This window comes from Ranitomeya imitator, chromosome 1 (genome assembly GCF_032444005.1).
Source record: "Ranitomeya imitator isolate aRanImi1 chromosome 1, aRanImi1.pri, whole genome shotgun sequence".
Lineage (NCBI taxonomy): Eukaryota > Metazoa > Chordata > Amphibia > Anura > Dendrobatidae > Ranitomeya > Ranitomeya imitator.
The window spans coordinates 35,381,538-35,404,398 of NC_091282.1; the positions used below are offsets into that span (position 1 = coordinate 35,381,538).

Below are 22,861 nucleotides of genomic sequence, written 5' to 3' on the forward strand. Positions count from 1 at the left end.
CACAGGGCAAATGAATGTGCCGTCCTTCCAATATACAGATAGTCAGCCCCTCTACAGCGCCACCACAGGGCAAATGAATGTGCCGTCCTTCCAATATACAGATAGTCAGCCCCTCTACAGCGCCACCACAGGGCAAATGAATGGGCCGTCCTTCCAATATACGGATAGTCAGCCCCTCTACAACGCCACCACAGGGCAAATGAATAGGCCGTCCTTCCAATGTACGGATAGTCAGCCCCTCTACAGCGCCACCACAGGGCAAATGAATGGGCTGTCCTTCCAATATATGGATAGTCAGCCCCTCTACAGCGCCACCACAGGGCAAATGAATGGGCCGTCCTTCCAATATACGGATAGTCAGCTCCTCTACAGCGCCACCACAGGGCAAATGAATGGGCCGCCCTTCCAATATACGGATAGTCAGCCCATCTACAGCGCCACCACAGGGCAAATGAATGGGCCACCCTTCCAATATACGGATAGTCAGCCCCTCTACAGTGCCACCACAGGGCAAATGAATGGGCCGCCCTTCCAATATACGGATAGTCAGCCCCTCTACAGTGCCACCACAGGGCAAATGAATGGGCTGTCCTTCCAATATACGGATAGTCAGCCCATCTACAGCGCCACCACAGGGCAAATGAATGGGCCGTCCTTCCAATATACGGATAGTCAGCCCCTCTACAGTGCCACCACAGGGCAAATGAATGGGTTGGCCTTCCAAAATATGGAGTCCGCTTCTCCATAGGGCAAATGAATGGGCCATCCTTCCAATGTACGGATAGTCAGCTACTCCAGCTCGAGACGCTTTTTATTGGCACTTTCCTCTTGTTGATGGAGGATAGACCCCAAAAATAACTACTAAAAGGGCACTTGAAAACATTTTAAAAGAAGTTGTACATTACTTAGATATTGATGGCCTTTCCCTTAGAATAGGTCACCACTATGACATTAGTGGGGGTCTCGTACCCAACACCAACACGACCTGCTGTTTGCAGGTCTGACGACAGCCGGATATACAGTGTACAGAGTGAGAACAGCTCAGCTCCCTACGCCATGTAGTGGCCGCTCTTGGGTACTGCACCTAAGAATAGAGCTGAGCTGCAGTACTAGGCATGGCCACTGCACAGTGTACGGCGCTCTGCTGTTCTGTCTCTGTACATCCGTCATGGGACCTGCACACAGCTGATCGTGGAGGTCCCGGCTGTCGGACCCAAATTGGTAGGATATTGTAATGGAGACATTAATCCTTCATTTTTCTATAATTACCACTACAGAGAAATATTGGAAAATCACTTAAAATGCAATTTCCAAATAATAAAGAAGAGAAGGGGGATGGACTCCGTTATAAAGCGCATCCATAAAAAGCGTGGGCTGGGGGCCACAGAGATGACGGTCAGTGACCTTCACATTGTCGCTTCCGGCCCACAGCAAACACGCCAGGAATTTGGCCATTTTCAGAAGGGTCAGGCTCAGTGCATGGCTCCTGATCGAGGGGATGCACAACCCCTCTACGCTCAGGTTCACACACGTCAGGAGCCGGACAAAGGAGCAGCTGCTGGAGATGGAGCCTCGGCCAGTGGTTCGGCGTCATACGGGAAAGATTACGGGGAATTTTCTGCCACAGCGGCTTTACTGAATGGAGGGGACTGTCCCGTAAATGCCGCCATTGTATGGGTTTACTAATCAGCAGCAATCCTGTTTATCTGGTACTAGGCGCCCTCGCGCTTCACGTTGTTCCGGTCCTTAAAGCTACAGCACAGAAAAGTTCAACTTCATACATTGGGTCATATAAAAAAAAAGTTCTGCAACTTTGTAATACGCTTTGTGACCGGTGCCTGAACAGACCTCTGCTGGCTGTCAGTGAATGGCATTAGTTCAGTTTACGTTGTGGGTCTGGACACCTGCCCCGATTACGCCCAGCATGCAGAGATCTTCAAAATGGTGAGAATATCTTACAAAGTCTATTAAATTCCCTTTAATTGCAGGTCAGATAATGGAAAGGCTTGGAAGAGAGCCTCTGAGACGAGAGGGCTTGGAAGAGAGAGTCTCAGGGACGAGAGGGCTTGGAAGAGAGCCTCTGAGACGAGAGGGCTTGGAAGAGAGCCTCTGAGACGGGAGGGCTTGGAAGAGAGAGAGTCTCGGAGACGGGAGGGCTTGGAAGAGAGAGTCTCGGAGATGGGAGGGCTTGGAAGAGAGAGTCTCGGAGACGGGAGGGCTTGGAAGAGAGAGTCTCGGAGACGGGAGGGCTTGGAAGAGAGAGTCTCGGAGACGGGAGGGCTTGGAAGAGAGTCTAGGAAACGGGAGGGCTTGGAAGAGAGAGTCTCGGAGACAGGAGGGCTAGGAAGAGAGTCTAGGAAACGGGAGGGCTTGGAAGAGAGCCTCTGAGACGGGAGGGCTTGGAAGAGAGTGTCTCGGAGACGGGAGGGCTTGGAAGAGAGTCTAGGAAACGGGAGGGCTTGGAAGAGAGAGTCTCGGAGACAGGAGGGCTAGGAAGAGAGTCTAGGAAACGGGAGGGCTTGGAAGAGAGCCTCTGAGACGGGAGGGCTTGCAAGAGAGGCTCAGACGGGAGGGCTTGCAAGAGAGTCAGACAGGAGGGCTTGGAAGAGAGTTTCAGATGAGAGGGCTTGGAAGAGAGTCTCGGGGACGAGAGGGCTTGGAAGAGAGGCTCAGAGATGGGATGGCTTGGAAGAGAGCCTTGGAGACGAGAGGGCTTGGAAGAGAGAGTCTCAGGGACAAGAGGGCTTGGAAGAAAGCCTTGGAGACAAGAGGGCTTGGAAGAGAGAGTCTCAGGGACGAGAGGGCTTGGAAGAGAACCTTGGAGACGAGAGGGCTTGGAAGAGAGCCTTGGAGACGAGAGGGCTTGGAAGAGAGAGTCTCGGGGACGAGAGGGCTTGGAAGAGAGTCTTGGAGACGAGAGGGCTTGGAAGAGAGAGTCTCGGGGACGAGAGGGCTTGGAAGAGAGCCTTGGAGATGAGAGGGCTTGGAAGAGAGAGTCTCGGGGACGAGAGGGCTTGGAAGAGAGCCTTGGAGACGAGAGGGCTTGGAAGAGAGAGTCTCAGGGACGAGAGGGCTTGGAAGAGAGAGTCTCAGGGACGAGAGGGCTTGGAAGAGAGAGCCTTGGAGACGAGAGGGCTTGGAAGAGAGCCTTGGAGATGAGAGGGCTTGGAAGAGAGGCTCAGAGATGGGAGGGCTTGGAAGAGAGGCTCAAACGGGGGGATTAGAAGAGTCTCGGAGATGGGCTGGGAGGCGTGGGCTTTAGAATTTGATGCTATTGATAGAGTCAGGCTTGCACTGTAGGGTGTGTAAGTACCGTGTCATCTGCACCCTCTTGGGGATCTAAGATGTCTCCTACTCTGACCTTTTCTGGAAGTCAATGCAGTCAGTAAAGGGTTAATTGGTGCTGGTATTGGACAGGTGACATTCTCATGGCACCATTAGGGAAGTTGTGAAGACGAGGAGCAACAGGCGCGCTCCTGATGAGCAGTTCCTCGTTATCCGTCTGTTTCTTTATGGAGAAATGGGCGACATATTTTGGGAATGTGACGACATCCTGGCTCTATGCACCATTATTTTATTCTGATCCTTCCTAGGGCAGCCCGGCTCTTTCCTAATGGCTAAACGGGGCGACAGGTAAGATTGTAACCAGCAGAATACATGGAAAAATCCGCAACACTTGAGCTGCTGATATAATCCCATTCATGGGGGTCTATGGGTAGTTTTGGGGAGAATGTACGGATGGGATTATTTGGGGTCACCCTATCGCGGTCAGTTGTTGGGGTACTTACCTGGAGAAGTCTCTTGATGCACTCTATGTGGCCGTGCTTCACCGCCAGGTGTAAAACATTGTGACCTGCAAGAAATACAAACAGAACTATGATAAAAAATAAAATAAAAAAACGCAAGGGTGCCATTACAGTGAGTGCAAATTCAGCAGCAGGAGACCAATATATCAGGGGGGCTAAAGGACCCTCTGCTGCGTCAGAGCCAGACCCCCGTGCTATAGATGACGCATGGCAGGATGGACAGTATTAAAAAAAAAAAAAAAACATTCAAATTGTGCTCCATTGAAAATAAAGTAATAAAAAAAAACAAAAAAAAACAGATATCTGGTATCGCTGCATTCAGAAATGTCCGATCTATCAAGATATGAAACATGAATCCGACCGGTAAACATTGCAATGAAAAAAAAAAAAAAAATCAAAAACACCAGATTTTTTTTTTTTTTTGCAATAAAATGAAATCCAAACATTGTTTCTAATCCAAAACGGTACAATAAAAATGTCAGATCGGGGCACAAAGAATAAGCCCTCACTCAGCTCCAGATCTCGAAAAATGGAAACGCTATGGGTCTGGGAAAATGGCGACAAAAGCAAAAAAGTTTTTCATACAAATTTCAGAATTTTTTTTTTTCATCAATTAAATAATAAAAAAAAAAAACTATAGATGTTTGGTATCTGAACTCGTGCGGACCTGGGGAATCATATTAACAGGTCAGTTTTACCATGTAATGAATATGGTAGATAAAAAAAAAATTGTGGAATTGCACTTTATTTTGCAATTTTGCTGCACTTGGAATTTTTTTACCTGTTTTCCAGCACACTATATGGTAAAAATCAATGGTGGCATGCAAAACTACAACTTGGCCCGAAAAAAAAAACCCTAATATGGCTATAGGACAGGGGGAAAAAAAAGGGAAAATGGTCATGGCGTGAAGGGGTTAAAGTAGATCTACGCTTCTACAGATTGTCCTTCTTAATAAACCTTTTTTGTTTGAGGTCTTACTGAAACATATAGACCAGCACAGGAGCTGTGTGCACAAAACGGTAAGTGACTTTAACTACGATCATTTACAAAGTTGCATCAGAACAGACTGCAGACTACGATACCTGAGAGATCCTGAGCTGCGACATCTACCCCATGCGCCAACATGACCCTCAGACACTCTGCGTTGCCCTTCGTGACAGCGAGGTGAAACCTGAAAACCCAAAAGCAACTTCATTTTACTGTGGAGAACAGAAGCTTCAGCTCATACACACACAAAAAAATCTCATTATCCAATTCTTATGGCAGGAGGCTGGCCAGACTACAAACAAGCCCCGTGTAGTCGGATCCTGCAGTCACATTTCATAGATCAGGATGTGTGATACCAAAAAGCGGGGAATGGACAGGAAGGAGCATGGCTGCAGGATCAGACTACAAAGGGCTTATTCGTAGTCTGTCACCATGGAGACACATACAGATTGTATAGGGGCATCCGATCCTCCTTCCACATTTTCACAGAGCCATAAAATTTAAAAAAGTTATTTGTCTAATTATTTGGCCACCATCCTCTATGACCAAAATACATCAGTAGTCAATGCACAGATCTATCTGTTGGTTTGTTACAATGGAGTCCAGCCTGTTTAGCTCACAGAGCATTGTCTACACTGGATACAATCTTTGGATCTGCAGGTTAAATTCGACAGGGCCATTGACCATGAAATTCACCTGCAGATTTAATTGAACACTGATTTTAAGAAGATAACAAGACCTTGCCAACACGTTTGGCTACAGGTTGAATGCTTGATACCTTGAGCCTAAAGATGGCCATATCCTTAGGAGGGCTTGGCCCAAACTCATTTATCGCCTATCCATAAGATGGATTAGAACTGTACGATTGCGGAAATTCTGGCCGCCGAGACCCGCACCGATCAAGAGAACGATGGTCCTCAAGTCCCTGATGCGACCCCCACTCCATAGACAATGGAATGTAGCAATGGTCGCACATGCTCACCGTTCTCTGCGCTGCAGATCTAGCAGAGCTCAGAACGCTGAGCCCTGTATAACTCGCACACACAACGGACTGACAGAAAGCTGCTCATCAGTGGTGGACCAGGAGGCGCGAGACAAAGGCTTCTAGTTTTTACCTGCTGCTGATAAAACACTTTTTACAGAAACAGCAACAGCCTAGTAAGTGACATCACTGGAATCAGGGTACCCATCACTATATTATGCTGCTTTCGGATTATATAGCAACACCTGCTGACACCTTTAGCACAACCATTGAGCTCTTGGCTTCCATGCTTCCTTTTTTAAACCTTACAGACAACTGGTTTTAGCTGGTCGCTACCAAATCTTTGTTCCCACCGTCCTAATTTTTGCCAGCCAGGAACACACATTTTTGTAGGCTTTAGACCACACTAAAGAACCCGAAAGATTTTTTGTATTAATAGCTAAAAACTTTAGTAGCCATCAATAGAAAACAAACATAAAAAGATATCTTCTGGTGGAAATTTCCTTGGCCCATTGGCTACCTAGCCACTGGTATTTGTCCAGACCTGACTCACAGTTTATGTCACACGGTGACGTCTTCGGTAAAGAACTGGGACCCCAACTATCCCTGTCCTGGGGTACTCCTGATGGTAGAGAGGCCTGAGTCTCTGACCTTACTATGCTCCTGCTGAACCCTGATCTGTCCGCTCCCCCACATCATGAGGCCTAGGACAGAAATATAAGGTAAACAAGACACAAAGACAAAACAGGGATAACAGAAAGCAACAAACCGTCACCTAAGGTAGAGAGGTTTATAGAGAATGATAGGAATGTACCAACCAAAATGGGCATAGGATAATGAGGAAAGAATACACCCAAAAACAGCACACAACAGTCACCAGTAACAATGATCTATTCAGCACAGCGTCTTCAAGGAGCTAGGAAGCAAAGCTTTCACTGGCAAGTCAGAGAAGGTCTGGCCAGGTTTTATAGGGAAAGGTAATGACCAGATCAGAAGCAGCTGAAAAATGGAGCTGCAAGTTTCTGACCAGCATAGAACGTGTCGTTAACCTCTTCAGCACCAAAGGAAGCCAAATTCATTTCAGATGGGACACAAAAACAGGCTAAACGGAAGATCTGCGATTCACAATGCGTAGTGATCTTCTAACCCCAGGTCTCCCAGGAGGACGCGACACACTCACGAGAGTTTAACTCAAGGCAAAATATACTGTTGTGTTGTAAGATTCCCAGAATATTCTGGAGGAACGTTTATCTGTCAATGCTACAAGCTTTCATTCATACGTTTTTTCCTGGTCTATGTGGGTTTCCTCCAATCAATCTGTTTTTCAAACATACTCCCAAAACACGCCAAGGTTAAACGGAATCGGTCAGTAAACTCAACCTCGCAAACCACATATATATATTATTTTTTATTATTATTATTATTATTATTATTATTATTATTATTATTATTATATTATCTATAGGTATGCAGGTCTTTAAAAGCTAAATCCATCGACACCTTTATATTTTCTATCTGTTGCTACATTCCAGAGATATCAGCAATTTAATTCAAAGGAGGTGCTAAGTGCGATTGAGCACTTTCTCAATCTCTGACTGCTGAAGCGGTTTCCCGCTCCATAACCAGCCTCTTTAGCTTGATTGATAGCTCACTGCCTGTGTGATGTCAGGCCCCAGGCAGAAAAAAAAACACAAAACTTTGAGCCAATCAATCAAGATAAAGAGGTTGATGCTGGGCAAGGAAACACCTTTGGAAAGCAGAGATTGTCAGGACCAGAGCACTTAATGCCTCATTTGCATATGAATTAAACTGACGATTTCTCTGAAATGCAGCAACAGATATAAGACCTAAAGGTGTGGATGGGTTTAGTTTTCAATCTGTTGTTGAATCCTGCAGAAACCAATTTAATTCAGATGCAAATGAGGCTTTAAGTGCTCTGGGTGTGACAGAGAACTTCCTCAACCCTTGCCTCCCAAAGTTGTTCCCCAGCTCAGCACCAACCTCTTTAGCTTAATAGTTTGTTGTTCAATTTTTTTGCCTGGAGCCTGAGGTCAGACAAGCAGCAAACTATCAATCAAAGCTAAAGAGGCAGGGGCTGGGTGGGGAAACAACCTCACGTGACAGGGGTTCAAAAAGTGCTCTGTCACGTGCCTCTTTTTAGCATTTGGCTGAAAAACATTGTTTTCTCGGGAATGCAGCAACAGATAGAAGATACAAAAGGTATTGATGCATTTAGCTTTGGGAGATTGATTTTATTTACAGATTCACTTTAAAGGGATGGTCCAGAGTTAAAAAAAAAAAGAATTCCAGATGCAATCTATTGACCGGTATGGTGCATTTTCTGGAAGAAATCAGAAATTATTTTTCTTAACAACCCCTTTAAAGTGAAAAAAAAAATCAGCTATTTAGCCCCATTATGGCCTGGGCACCCCTTGGCCTACATGACCTCCAGATAGGCCCAGTCTCTATGTTATGGTAGTCAATGATGTTTTTCTTTCCTGATGTTCCGGGTGGATGGAATTTCTATTTCTAACATATGTTATTGATGAAGTCTCTGGGGTAGCGGAGATTTACAGCTGGGAGCCGACCTCCGACAGGATGGTAATTAGGTCTGCGTGAAATCCAACATTCCAGAAAAACTTTATTTTTTTTACCAGTTATGGCCATTTTACGCATCCATGCCAAGAAAACAGAGGCCAATTACCCTGGCCTGTGCTTTATCAGGAATCACACTCTGGGCGGTGATAAACGAGGTGGGTGAACACGTACAGGCGGTCTCACAATCCAGCCAGGTTATATGGTATGTCTAGGTACTATACGACTATAGACTGTATGTGCCCTAAAACTACGGTAAACCGTTAAGGCAACTATTATACACAGACATGATTCTGTAACTGCGACAGTATGCCTTTAATAGAGCATAAAAATTCAAAGGGATTCAAGCTTGAGGAGGATAATTTACATATTCCAGGTGCCTTCTGGGAAAAGCGAAGAGTCTCCCTCAGATAGAAGATCGTTGGGTACAGCCGGGACCAGCTGCTTGGAAAGCATCACCAAACCAGGGATTGAAGCTTGAGGAGGATAATTTGCATATTCCAGGTGCCTTCTAGGAAATAGCGACCACAATATTGTGCAGTTTCACCTGTCTTTCACTAGGGGGACTTGTCAGGGAGTCACAAAAACACTGAACTTTAGGAAGGCAAAGTTTGACCAGCTTAGAGATGCCCTTAATCTGGTAGACTGGGACAATATCCTCAGAAATAAGAATACAGATAATAAATGGGAAATGTTTAAGAACATCCTAAATAGGCAGTGTAAGCGGTTTATACCTTGTGGGAATAAAAGGACTAGAAATAGGAAAAACCCAATGTGGCTAAACAAAGAAGTAAGACAGGCAATTAACAGTAAAAAGAAAGCATTTGCACTACTAAAGCAGGATGGCACCATTGAAGCTCTAAAAAACTATAGGGAGAAAAATACTTTATCTAAAAAACTAATTAAAGCTGCCAAAAAGGAAACAGAGAAGCACATTGCTAAGGAGAGTAAAACTAATCCCAAACTGTTCTTCAACTATATCAATAGTAAAAGAATAAAAACTGAAAATGTAGGCCCCTTAAAAAATAGTGAGGAAAGAATGGTTGTAGATGACGAGGAAAAAGCTAACATATTAAACACCTTCTTCTCCACGGTATTCACGGTGGAAAATGAAATGCTAGGTGAAATCCCAAGAAACAATGAAAACCCTATATTAAGGGTCACCAATCTAACCCAAGAAGAGGTGCGAAACCGGCTAAATAAGATTAAAATAGATAAATCTCCGGGTCCGGATGGCATACACCCACGAGTACTAAGAGAACTAAGTAATGTAATAGATAAACCATTATTTCTTATTTTTAGTGACTCTATAGCGACAGGGTCTGTTCCGCAGGACTGGCGCATAGCAAATGTGGTGCCAATATTCAAAAAGGGCTCTAAAAGTGAACCTGGAAATTATAGGCCAGTAAGTCTAACCTCTATTGTTGGTAAAATATTTGAAGGGTTTCTGAGGGATGTTATTCTGGATTATCTCAATGAGAATAACTGTTTAACTCCATATCAGCATGGGTTTATGAGAAATCGCTCCTGTCAAACCAATCTAATCAGTTTTTATGAAGAGGTAAGCTATAGGCTGGACCACGGTGAGTCATTGGACGTGGTATATCTCGATTTTTCCAAAGCGTTTGATACCGTGCCGCACAAGAGGTTGGTACACAAAATGAGAATGCTTGGCCTGGGGGAAAATGTGTGTAAATGGGTTAGTAACTGGCTTAGTGATAGAAAGCAGAGGGTGGTTATAAATGGTATAGTCTCTAACTGGGTCGCTGTGACCAGTGGGGTACCGCAGGGGTCAGTATTGGGACCTGTTCTCTTCAACATATTCATTAATGATCTGGTAGAAGGTTTACACAGTAAAATATCGGTATTTGCAGATGATACAAAACTATGTAAAGCAGTTAATACAAGAGAAGATAGTATTCTGCTACAGATGGATCTGGATAAGTTGGAAACTTGGGCTGAAAGGTGGCAGATGAGGTTTAACAATGATAAATGTAAGGTTATACACATGGGAAGAGGGAATCAATATCACCATTACACACTGAACGGGAAACCACTGGGTAAATCTGACAGGGAGAGGGACTTGGGGATCCTAGTTAATGATAAACTTACCTGGAGCAGCCAGTGCCAGGCAGCAGCTGCCAAGGCAAACAGGATCATGGGGTGCATTAAAAGAGGTCTGGATACACATATTGAGAGCATTATACTGCCTCTGTACAAATCCCTAGTTAGACCGCACATGGAGTACTGTGTCCAGTTTTGGGCACCGGTGCTCAGGAAGGATATAATGGAACTAGAGAGAGTACAAAGGAGGGCAACAAAATTAATAAAGGGGATGGGAGAACTACAATACCCAGATAGATTAACGAAATTAGGATTATTTAGTCTAGAAAAAAGACGACTGAGGGGCGATCTAATAACCATGTATAAGTATATAAGGGGACAATACAAATATCTCGCTGAGGATCTGTTTATACCAAGGAAGGTGACGGGCACAAGGGGGCATTCTTTGCGTCTGGAGGAGAGAAGGTTTTTCCACCAACATAGAAGAGGATTCTTTACTGTTAGGGCAGTGAGAATCTGGAATTGCTTGTCTGAGGAGGTGGTGATGGCGAACTCAGTCGAGGGGTTCAAGAGAGGCCTGGATGTCTTCCTGGAGCAGAACAATATTGTATCATACAATTAGGTTCTGTAGAAGGACGTAGATCTGGGGATTTATTATGATGGAATATAGGCTGAACTGGATGGTCAAATGTCTTTTTTCGGCCTTACTATGTTACTATGGTGCTGAAGCTGCTGCCGCCTGGCATTGGGCACTCAGATGAAGTTCCTACTTTGTAAGGAAATACAACAGGTATGATGGGCGGCGCTGGTAGGAATCATGTATGAAATAGACAAGCGAAAAGGGCAGTCATACGGCCCTGGTCAAACAGAGACCACCACTCCTAATTATTTAAAAAATATGATAAATTATCAAAATAACTAATTTTTGTAAAAAAAAAAGCTTAAATGGCCACTGTCACCCCAACAAACTTTGCACAAATTAATAGTGTAAGTGAACACATTTTTTTTTTATCTTAACAGACATCTGCTTCTTTCTCCACTTATGAGCCACTTCTCTATTTCTATCCTGAGCTCACTATTTGCTCTAAAAAAATGATTAAAATCCATCCTGCTTAAAACAAGACACTGAGTGATCAGATTACAGCTTCCTATGGGAGAGTGAGGAAGAGAGAGGAGCAGAGTGACCAAGGTAGAGGCACAGACATACACAGTACGTGCTGAAGCTGTTTATTTCAAGCCAGTGCTCAATTCACAGCTACACTGCTCAATACTGCTGCAAAATGACTTCCATAAGTGGTTCTCTCACCCTTACACTGGATATACATCTCTGCTGCTCAGCGCGGATATATTATGACTTTTATGCTGCCTTCTAGTAAGTGTTTCTTTATACACTGGCTTCACATCTATACTGCTCAGTACTTTTATACAATGACCTCCATACTGCTTTCTAGTAAGTGTTTTTCTCACTCCCATGCTGGATTCACAACTACACTTCTCAGTACTCTTGTATAATGACCTCTATTCTGCTTTCTAGAGTTTCTCTCATCCCAGTACTGGATTCACCGCTACACTGCTCAATACCACATACAAATCACAGTATAATCATATTGTGCGAATTTTGCTCCTAATTCCAAGTCAAATGTGACAAAACTTACATTCCATAAATATGCAGGAAGTTCCCACAAACCCATTTATTTACATGCTACAAAAATTTCTAGTCTTGCAGAAAAAATTATGGGGTGATAATAAATTGCATGGTACTTGGTCAGAATATTTTTTTCTAATATACATTTAATTCTTCGCCATAATTAGTCCTGCTCTCAGTTGTGGAAAGGATACAATTGCATCCAGTGTAGACCATGCTCTGTGAGCGAAACATCCTGGCGAAGAAATGAAGCATAAGGGGCCGATTCATCAAGACTGGATATTACGTACACCAGTCTTAACGAGGGGCATGCCTCTTAATGAATTTGGTAAAAAGAAAGGAGACTAAGTTGTAACTTTTCTCTGTGCGGAGCGTGACAAGCCAAGCCTGACATGTCAGAATGAGGAGACTTTTAAGCAATGCATGCACCTGGAATGGAAGAGGCCTAGAACTCTAGCGCCACCTACTGGAAGCAGCGAGGAATTCCAAGGAGGCACTTGCACTGCGGCAGCCGATAAGGAGGTGTTAGCTCTGTATACTGGTATCACAATCATCTTATTATATGTCGCTGCCTGCGTCTTAATGATACGTCTGCTACGATTACAAGAATTCACCTTGGCCATTATCACATTCCTATAATCTGGCACAAACAACCCAAATAAAAAACAGTGCTGCCAAACCACCCGCCCCATTATTTGTGCAGCACATGCCAGGAATTCCTCATCTTCTGGGTTTTACAATGTCTGGAGGAATAATAATAAAAAAGACGACTGTGTGTAATAGTATTACTCCATTAAATACTCCCCTCCAATCTATTCTAAACTCTGCTGCCCGACTAATCCACCTGTCCCCCCGCTATTCCCCGGCCTCTCCCCTCTGTCAATCCCTTCACTGGCTCCCCATTGCCCAGAGACTCCACTACAAAAACCTAACCATGACGTACAAAGCCATCCACAACCTGTCTCCTCCATACATCTGTGACCTCGTCTCCCGGTACTTACCTACCCGCAACCTCCGATCCTCACAAGATCTCCTTCTCTACTCCCCTCTTATCTCCTCTTCCCACAATCGTATACAAGATTTCTCTCGCGTATCACCCCTACTCTGGAACCCTCTACCACAACACATCAGACTCTCGCCTACCATCGAAACCTTCAAAAAGAACCTGAAGACCCACCTCTTCAGACAAGCCTACAACCTGCAGTAACCACCGATCCACCAAACTGCTGCATGACCATCTCTACCCTCACCTACTGTATTCTCACCCATCCCTTGTAGATTGTGAGCCCTCGCGGGCAGGGTCCTCTCTCCTCCTGTACCAGTTATGACTTGTATTGTTTAAGATTATTGTACTTGTTTTCATTATGTATACCCCTCCTCACATGTAAAGCGCCATGGAATAAATGGCGCTATAACAATAAATAATAATAATAATAATAATTAAATGCAGCAAGTCCATATATCACCAGTGCATCAAGTAAAGCCAGGGGTGTAACTGTAGAGGGCGCTGGAGGTGGCAGTTGTATTGTCCTGGTAATTGGACCCCAATTCTAACTAGTCACAAACAATTTATGGAAAATAGGGATTTGAGGTCCCGCTTTCAGCCCTGCCCAAGATATCACTGACCCTCCAAGTACCGCCCCCGAGGAGCAAAGAAACTCAATGACCCTCCCAGTTCCACCCCTGAGCAACCCAGGATATCAGTGACCCTTTCCCAATACCACCCCCGAGAAGGCCAGGAACTCACTGACCCTCGTAGTACTGTCCCCGAAAACCCAGATCCTCCCAGTACCGCCCCTGAGCAGCTCAGCAACTCACTGACCCTCCCAGTACCGCCCCTAAGCAGCCCAGGAACTCACTGACCCTGCCAGTACCGCCCCTGAGAAGCCCAAGAACTAAGAACTCACTGACCCTGCCAGTACCGCCCCTGAGCAGCCCAGGATCTCACTGACCCTGCCAGTACCGCCCCTGAGCAGCCCAGGAACTCCCTGACCCTGCCAGTACCGCCCCTGAGCAGCCCAGGATCTCACTGACCCTGCCAGTACCACCCCTGAGCAGCCCAGGAACTCATTGACCCTGCCAGTACCGCCCCTGAGAAGCCCAAGAACTCACTGACCCTGCCAGTACCGCCCCTGAGCAGCCCAGGATCTCACTGACCCTGCCAGTACCGCCCCTGAGCAGCCCAGGAACTCACTGACCCTGCCAGTACCGCCCCTGAGCAGCCCACTTTTGAGAAAATTCTGGACAGTGTCGGCAAATTCAGGACAATTGTCAAGTATGGTGCCTGGAGGTTCCAATACATTTCTGCCATTAAATGAGACAGTGAGAGCCCTGGGACAGATTTGGCATTGAGGCCGAAAAGCTCAGAGTGATGTCTGATTACAGAGGCAATAATAGTATCTCTGAAAAGCAAAAGCACAACAAGCGCCATCAATCCTCCATCACCAGAACTTTGCTCCATCTAGGACAAGAGCAACAACTCCGTTCAATGCTCCTAAATTTTCGTTGTTTCCTGCCCTTCGTACATCTCATACATTTAGTTTATTATTCCGCCATTTATTATTCAGGCATACGAGGTCTTCTGGACGAGATGTAGTTTTAAATGACACCATTCATTTTACCATATAGTGTACTAAAAATGTGAAGAAAAAAAATCCAGTTTGGATGAAATGGTGGAGATGACTGGGGAACACAATTCTGGCATTCTTGAGTGTCCTTTAATAGTTGGGCTACATTAACTTTATATTTTGAAAGTTACAACTTTATTGACTACAGTAAAAAACAAATCTGTACACTAATGGCGGAGTGTGATGACATCCCATAATCGCCAAGATGTGATTACGGCTTTTAGGATGGATATATATAATTCATAGATGTAATATACGGGAGTAGGGATGATGCACGGCGTGCGGAGCAGGGATGATGCACGGCGTGCGGAGCAGGGATGATGCACGGCGTGCGGAGCAGGGATGATGCACGGCGTGCGGAGCAGGGATGATGCACGGCGTGCGGAGCAGGGATGATGCACGGCGTGCGGAGCAGGGATGATGCACGGCGTGCGGAGCAGGGATGATGCACGGCGTGCGGAGCAGGGATGATGCACGGCGTGCGGAGCAGGGATGATGCACGGCGTGCGGAGCAGGGATGATGCACGGCTTGCGGAGCAGGGATGATGCACGGCGTGCGGAGCAGGGATGATGCACGGCGTGCGGAGCAGGGATGATGCACGGCGTGCGGAGCAGGGATGATGCACGGCGTGCGGAGCAGGGATGATGCACGGCGTGCAGAGCAGGACGCTTTTCGGCTATAGTCACTTCTATGCAGAGTCAGCTGGCTGTAATTAATACCCGTGACGGTAATCGCGGGGTTACATTTTTGTGGTCGATGTACAGAATGCCGACATTTAACTGCAATGTCCCATAAACCGCAGGATTTATGAGATTCGTGTGATGGAAGGGGCCATGTGTTCAACGTTCACTCCTGATTCCTCAATATGGTGAGCACTGACCGTCCTGGGGTGACTATAGGGGGCGCTGCACGCTCCTGCCATACTCCAGGGATTAGGCTATACATGTGAGGGGCGCAGGCGTCATCCCGGGGACCTGCGCCCATTTACGCTGCCCGGTGACCCCAGACCCCCAGGAGACAGAATAACTGGCGTTACGGACACAGCCGAGCGTCACTTTATATTACTTCCGGCACAGAGTGACGTCCACAGCAGCCGCCGACCATTCTGTGTCCTCCACTCACTGCTATTTGTCCTAAAAGGTGAAAACCCTCAGTTCTCATGTACAACTACATGTACAAAGCTGCGGCCGTCCATCCTAAATCCAGACTGCTGTAAATCTGTGCGACTCCCCCGAGCTCACAACGAATACAAGACGCTCCCTTGTCAGGTCATTCACACATGTAGGTGGCACATATCACAACTGCGGCCACATCCGGACTACACCACAGGTAAGAAAGATCACTGGAGAATTGTGCAAATATCATAAAAAGTCCTGTAATTCCTAGAGCTGCACTCACTATTCTGCTGGTGCAGCCACTGGGTACATACATTACATTACAGATCCTGAGTTACATCCTGTATTATACTCCGGAGCTGCGCTTACTATTCTGCTGGTGCAGTCACTGCGTACATGCATTACATTACTGATCCTGAGTTATATCCTGTATTATACTCCAGAGCTGCACTCACTATTCTGCTGGTGCAGTCACTGCGTACATGCATTACATTACTGATCCTGAGTTACATCCTGTATTATACTCCAGAGCTGCACTCACTATTCTGCTGGTGCAGTCACTGTGTACATACATTACTGATCCTGAGTTACATCCTGTATTATACTCCAGAGCTGTACTCACTGTGTATATACATTACATTACTGATCCTGAGTTACATCCTGTATTATACTCCAGAGCTGCGCTCACTATTCTGCTGGTGCAGTCACTGTGTACATACATTACTGATCCTGAGTTATATCCTGTATTATACTCCAGAGCTGCACTCACTATTCTGCTGGTGCAGTCACTGTGTACATACATTACATTACTGATCCTGAGTTACATCCTGTATTATACTCCAGAGCTGTACTCACTGTGTATATACATTACATTACTGATCCTGAGTTACATCCTGTATTATACTCCGGAGCTGCGCTTACTATTCTGCTGGTGCAGTCACTGCGTACATGCATTACATTACTGATCCTGAGTTACATCCTGTATTATACTCCAGAGCTGTACTCACTGTGTATATACATTACTGATCCTGAGTTACATCCTGTATTATACTCCAGAGCTGCACTCACTATTCTGCTGGTGCAGTCACTGTGTACATACATTACTGATCCTGAGTTATATCCTGTATTATACTCCAGAGCTGCACTCACTATTCTGCTGGTGCAGTCACTGTGTACATACATTACATTACTGATCCTGAGTTACATCCTGTATTATACCCCAGAGCTGCACTCACTATTCTGCTGGTGCAGTCACTGTGTACATACATTACATTACTGATCCTGAGTTACATCCTGTATTATACTCCGGAGCTGCACTCACTATTCTGCTGGTGCAGTCACTGTGTACATACATTACTGATCCTGAGTTACATCCTGTATTATACTCCAGAGCTGCACTCACTATTCTGCTGGTGCAGTCACTGTGTACATACATTACTGATCCTGAGTTATATCCTGTATTATACTCCAGAGCTGCACTCACTATTCTGCTGGTGCAGTCACTGTGTACATACATTACATTACTGATCCTGAGTTACATCCTGTATTATACCCCAGAGCTGCACTCACTATTCTGCTGGTGCAGTCACTGTGTACATACATTACTGATCCTGTACTGATCCTGTATTATACTCCAGAGCTGTATGTACACAGCAGTCACTGTGTACATACATTACATTACTGATCCTGTACTGATCCTGAGTTAAATCCTGCATTATACCCCAGAGCTGCGCTCACTATTCTGCTGGTGCAGTCACTGTGTACATACATTACATTACTGATCCTGAGTTACATCCTGTATTATACCCCAGAGCTGCGCTCACTATTCTGCTGGTGCAGTCACTGTGTACATACATTACTGATCCGGTACTGATCCAGAGTTACATCCTAAATTATACCCCAGAGCTGCACTCACTGTTACACACCAATTCATTACAATGATAATTTGTAAAGCGCTGCGGAATATGTTGGCGCTATATAAATAAAAATTATTATTATTATAATTCATTCACAAAGATAGTGGCGATCACTTACGCTGTTTTGCCCTCACAGTCCAGCTTGGTGGCCACCACTCCTTTCTTCCCCAGCAGAGCTGACACTTTGTCCAGTTCTCCATGGTCCACGGCTTGTAGCAGACGCTCGTCATACTTGTTCCACTCATTAGTCTACAACAGAAGATTGGTTCGTTAATGGTTATCACAATCCATATAATCCACTCACTGTATACAAGGCTGGATGTACCTGACACCCCATACAAATGGCTATAACGTAGGGGAGCTCCGCAGTGAAGGAGTCCATGACGGCAGTGCTAGGTGAGAGCACGGATCGCCTGCACTGCATTTCCATACATTACTGGACATACATAATGCAATGAAGGCAGCTCAGAGCACAGAAGGAAACACACTATAAAGAGTGAATACAACGTCTCCTGAGATGGGCCAGTATGTGCGCCGACAGCCGGCCATTACACATACCCCATAAGTGAACCTCCGAGGCAGCTATATCCTAATGGCTATGTAAGTAGTGTGCCAATGGCTTCCAGAAATCACTGATAATGGATGATTAGCAAGTCTAGATAATAGTATCTACATATACACAAACATACCCAGGTAAGACAAGGGCACTGTAATGGGCACCGTACACAGGGCAATATGGCACTCACTATTATGGAGACACTATTGTATAGGCGCTGTGGCTTCTCCCATTACAGGGACTTAAGTCTGTCAATTTTATGGTGACCCTGTGTCTGTTGCTAGTTTGGGAGGCACCGTTACTGGTATGAGGGCACCATGGCTGTCCCTATATGGGGCACCGATACAGTCACTGTGTCCCTAATCCAGGAGTACTTAGGAATTCACTGTGATGGGGGCACTATCGTTGTTACTGCTCTGGAGTGGTGTATGGATGTTACTGATGTGGTGACACTGTGGATGTCAGTATTATGAAGGCATTGTTGATGTTACTGCTATGGGGGCACCATGGATGTCACTTATAAGATCACTGTTCATGCTACTGCTGTGGGGCCACTGTAGATGTCCCTGATTAAAGGGTACTGTGACCATGTATAGGTCTTTATGTATGTGTTATGTACTATGCATGCATTATACTGACCCCCATACCAGTTTCTGCTGGGCCCACTGCTGCTTCTGCCCCTTTCCCCCCCCCCCGAGGACATTCAGAAGACCTCATCTGTGAAGCTTCAGCTCTTGAGACGTTCCTTCTCATTTGCAGCAGTCCCCTCACCACTGAGATATTGCCCCAATGTTCTGATGGATGGTAATAACATAGGATACACAGGTCCCCCTAAAAGGGCTGTAATGTCAGAATGCCACAATGAACGAGGGTCCTAAACTTCCTGCACAATCTAGTGATACAAACGCCGGACAATCTGGGAATGCTCAGTGATGACTCAATTTGCTGCCAGGGTCCTGGATGTCACCTCGCTATAACCTTAACATGTATGGGATCCCCATAAGTAACAAGGCAGATTAGCCATAAGGCCTTTTAAAGTATACTTGTAAACTCTTTGAAAATGTTTGGGAGTTTCTCGGAATAAGGAGGTACCTCCCAGACTCCTGGAAGTGCTGACGAATTTCCAGTGTGCTGCTAAATTCCCCTTGGATGGTGTCTTCTGTGGAGGGGGCATGCCCTATTAAGGTGGCATGGCTCCAGGAAAAAAAAAAAATAAAATAAAAAAAAAACTTCTACACTACTCACCCACCTTCTAATGATAATGAAATTACTCTGCTCATTCTGCCTCATTCTATACAGCAAAGCTTTGATTTGTACAGCTCACTCATCAGAAGGGTCAATCTATTGTTTTATGTAGTGGAAGTTGTAAGAACCACAAAACTTCAATATTTCAAGGGGTTTCTGGATTTTGATACTGATGGTCTATCCTTAGGATAGGTCATGATTATCAGATCAGGGGAGATCTAACAGCCGGCATCCCCTGCAATCAGTTTGTAGCAGGTTTTGGGACAGAAAAGGTGGAGAGCCGTACACTGCGTAGTGGACAGTCTAGGGTACTGCAGCTCAGATCACATTCACTTCATTAGGAGTAGAGCTGCAGTTCCTAAGAACGGCCACTACACGTTGTATGGAGCTATGGCGGCGCGGCTCCAAACTTCTGGCGGCAGCCGGACCTTGCAATAGCTGATCATGTGTAACAAATCTAACAGTGGATGACTTATCCTAAGGGTAGGACGCTACAGTCCTGAACAACCCCTTTAAATTTTCACATTCTCTCATACCATCCCTTTAAGGGACTAGACTCAATCATGATGGAAACATTCTATAAAAGAATAATAAAAGTCAGTAGCTCAAAAAGATGAAACTTCTGGAAACCAGAACAGCTTTGAAGCAGCTGTGTGTAAAGCGTAGACTTGCACATCTCCATTATCCTGCCCCGTCCAGACGAGTCGACTTGTGTGGTTTCCGCCAATAAAATTTGAGCAATTTTTTGGTTTGGAAGACTTGTGTACACATGATTTCCAGGTTTCCTCCTGCACAAAGTTTATGTGAGGTAAGTTATTAATGACTGAAGCGTTTCCAAGGGCTGGGTCGGACCCGAAATCCAGGATGGAAGCAATTATCCAGCTGCTCGGATGTTTCCGTACATACCTGCGGCAGGAACGGTTTTATGGCCATGGACCATATGGAGCAGAAGCATGGCATTCTTGACCATAAATAATATCTTAGGAGTCAACGTGAGCCAAAAGATCGTCAGAGAAATCCAAACCCACTGGGTCCTGACTGGCATAGGAGCATATTGACCATTATAGGATAGCTCATCAATATCCGATGGTTCGGGGTCTTGTAACCCCATAAACCAGCTGTTTGCGGCTTCTGCTCAGTACACTTTGTAGTGGCCGTTCTCAGTACTGCAGCTCTGATCACATTCACTTTAATAGGATCTGAGTTGTAGTACCTGAGAACGACCACTATACAGTGCATGGAGTGGCGCTATTCCCAGTCTCTACATACGCTGACGAAAATCCTGAACAATTGCTATAAGTGTTGAAATGTTGGAGCTTCTCATACTGGTTTCTAGAGCACTCAAGCTGACATTTCTGTATTCTGCAGCTTAGCCAAATAGAATGTGACAGAACGAGCAGAGTCATCTCATCAGAAGGTGGACAACTTGATGGCAGCCTTGTAGTACTGCCGGAGGCCTAGATAATAACACTATACCCACAGATCAGACTCCAAAAGCAGGTGCCCTCTGTCTCTGGTGGCCCAATAATTTCAATGAGACAGAGTTGCAATAAAAGACACAAACCGCCATGTTTGTCTACCAACGGCAGAAGTCATGGCTCCAGAAGACCAAGGTAGGACTTCTGGACACAGATCTTGCTTTTAGGAAAACGGTTTCGTCTAGTCAGAAACATGAAGGGGGTGACCATGAAGGACACTGGTACTACAGGGGTTATTGCAAGGTCTACAGAAGTTGGAAATTCTTCAACTTGCCTAAAGCAAAGTCATAATCCAGCTTTCCTTCACCATTTGTCGGCACCTCCCTGCTAATCACACCACCCTAATGGGGCCACACTCTACCGACTGTGAGCTATGCCACAAAGTCTGTGTGGACCCATAGTCTTCAGAACCACATCATTAGGAGATAGAACAAAAAAATAAATCCTAAGAAAAGTTAAAATAGTTATGGGCCCTCCTCTCCTGGAGCGGCTTGCGGTGGGATGAAATAGTCATGGAGTCAGTTTTGATTTTTCATGTGTTACCCATTTACGCTTAGCAACCCAGCAAACACTCTGTCCATCCTCTAAAAGGTCTAAAGAGCAGGAACAAGAAAGACCTTTTGGTCTTTTTGATGGCCTGAGGGGTTCCTCGAGGGAACATTAAGAGGAAAATTAAAACAAAATAAATAAATCAAAACATAAATCTAACCTATTCAAAGCTTGGAATTGGCTTCTTACGATAACATCCTTCCCACTCTTCCGTTGAGCCATGCCAATCCTCAACAACTACGTTATACCACACCTGTTGGCCAGGCACCAAAAATGGATCAACTCAAGAGAAACATAGACCGTTCTTCTATTCTCAGTGCACCAACAGCTTCTGGAAGTAGATAAGTCATGGACTTTTCTAACAAACTATGGACAGTTTATCGGGATGTAGTAGATGCGGGTCTCATCACGAGGACCTGCATCCATCTAGGGCCTGGTCCCATTTGTATAATCCTGACAATCCTTCTGCAAATGTTCTACAGGACACTCAAGGCAAATCTGTCCATGAATTTGTAAGCAAAAACGATTACAGACTATGTCCCAAGTGACCTCTGTCCTGATGACTGGTCAGCCTTCATGGGAATCTTGTCTAGTCCTTGCATTCTTCACATTCCTCACATTTACCTGCTATCTGGATGGCAAACAAGGTTCTAATAATTATTAATACCGAACACACAGGGACACTTCAGACCAGGAGGAGCCACATTCTCTGGCAAGGGTTACCAGCGTTGCAAATGGCCGGCTAAGATCCCGAAAAAAAGTCTTGGTGACAGCTGCACGAGGCCCGGCAGGCAGGTCACATAGTTATGGAATTAATGGATAACTAGATGAGATGCAAAGTTATTACCCCTGGTGGACTGGAATTACACCACAGAGTGGAACATACTGTAACCGATCCAAGATTTAAAAGAGGCAATTCGGGTTTATCAAACATACATTTTGCATCAATTCCTCATAGTTCTCAAGATCTTTGCTTTCAATCACTCAGTTAATATCTCCAGGCCTCCTTATTCAGCTAGATATTCAGATATCCCAGATGCATTGCTTGGCCTAAAAAAGTCTCCTTACTTTGCAATGTCACTCTCCACAAGGAAAAACGCTACCCCTTAGACCTACATATTTAGATAGGCAGACTTGTCAATGTCCATATAGTTAGAAACCGGTCAATCAAAACGGCTTTGTCAGGGAGGAGATGGCAGGGACCCATCAAGGTGGTGACTAGTCTCAGTCCCGACACTTGTTTAGGTTATATTTTCATAGATATTTGCTACTAGGAAGCCTGTCCCTGATTAAT

General features: G+C 45.3%; 1 protein-coding gene across 2 annotated transcripts in view; it reads right to left on the reverse strand.

Moving 5' to 3' along the window:
- RAI14 (retinoic acid induced 14) overlaps positions 1 to 22,861 on the reverse strand; it is a 102,097-nt gene that overhangs the window by 26,849 nt on the left and 52,387 nt on the right. For both annotated transcript variants that reach the window (XM_069745974.1, XM_069745973.1), the window contains exons 3-5: positions 17,858 to 17,988; positions 4,890 to 4,978; positions 3,789 to 3,853 (exon numbers count right to left, since the gene is read on the reverse strand). In XM_069745974.1, the coding sequence (XP_069602075.1) occupies positions 3,789 to 3,853; positions 4,890 to 4,978; positions 17,858 to 17,988 (285 nt within the window). The remainder of the gene's footprint in view (positions 1 to 3,788; positions 3,854 to 4,889; positions 4,979 to 17,857; positions 17,989 to 22,861) is intronic.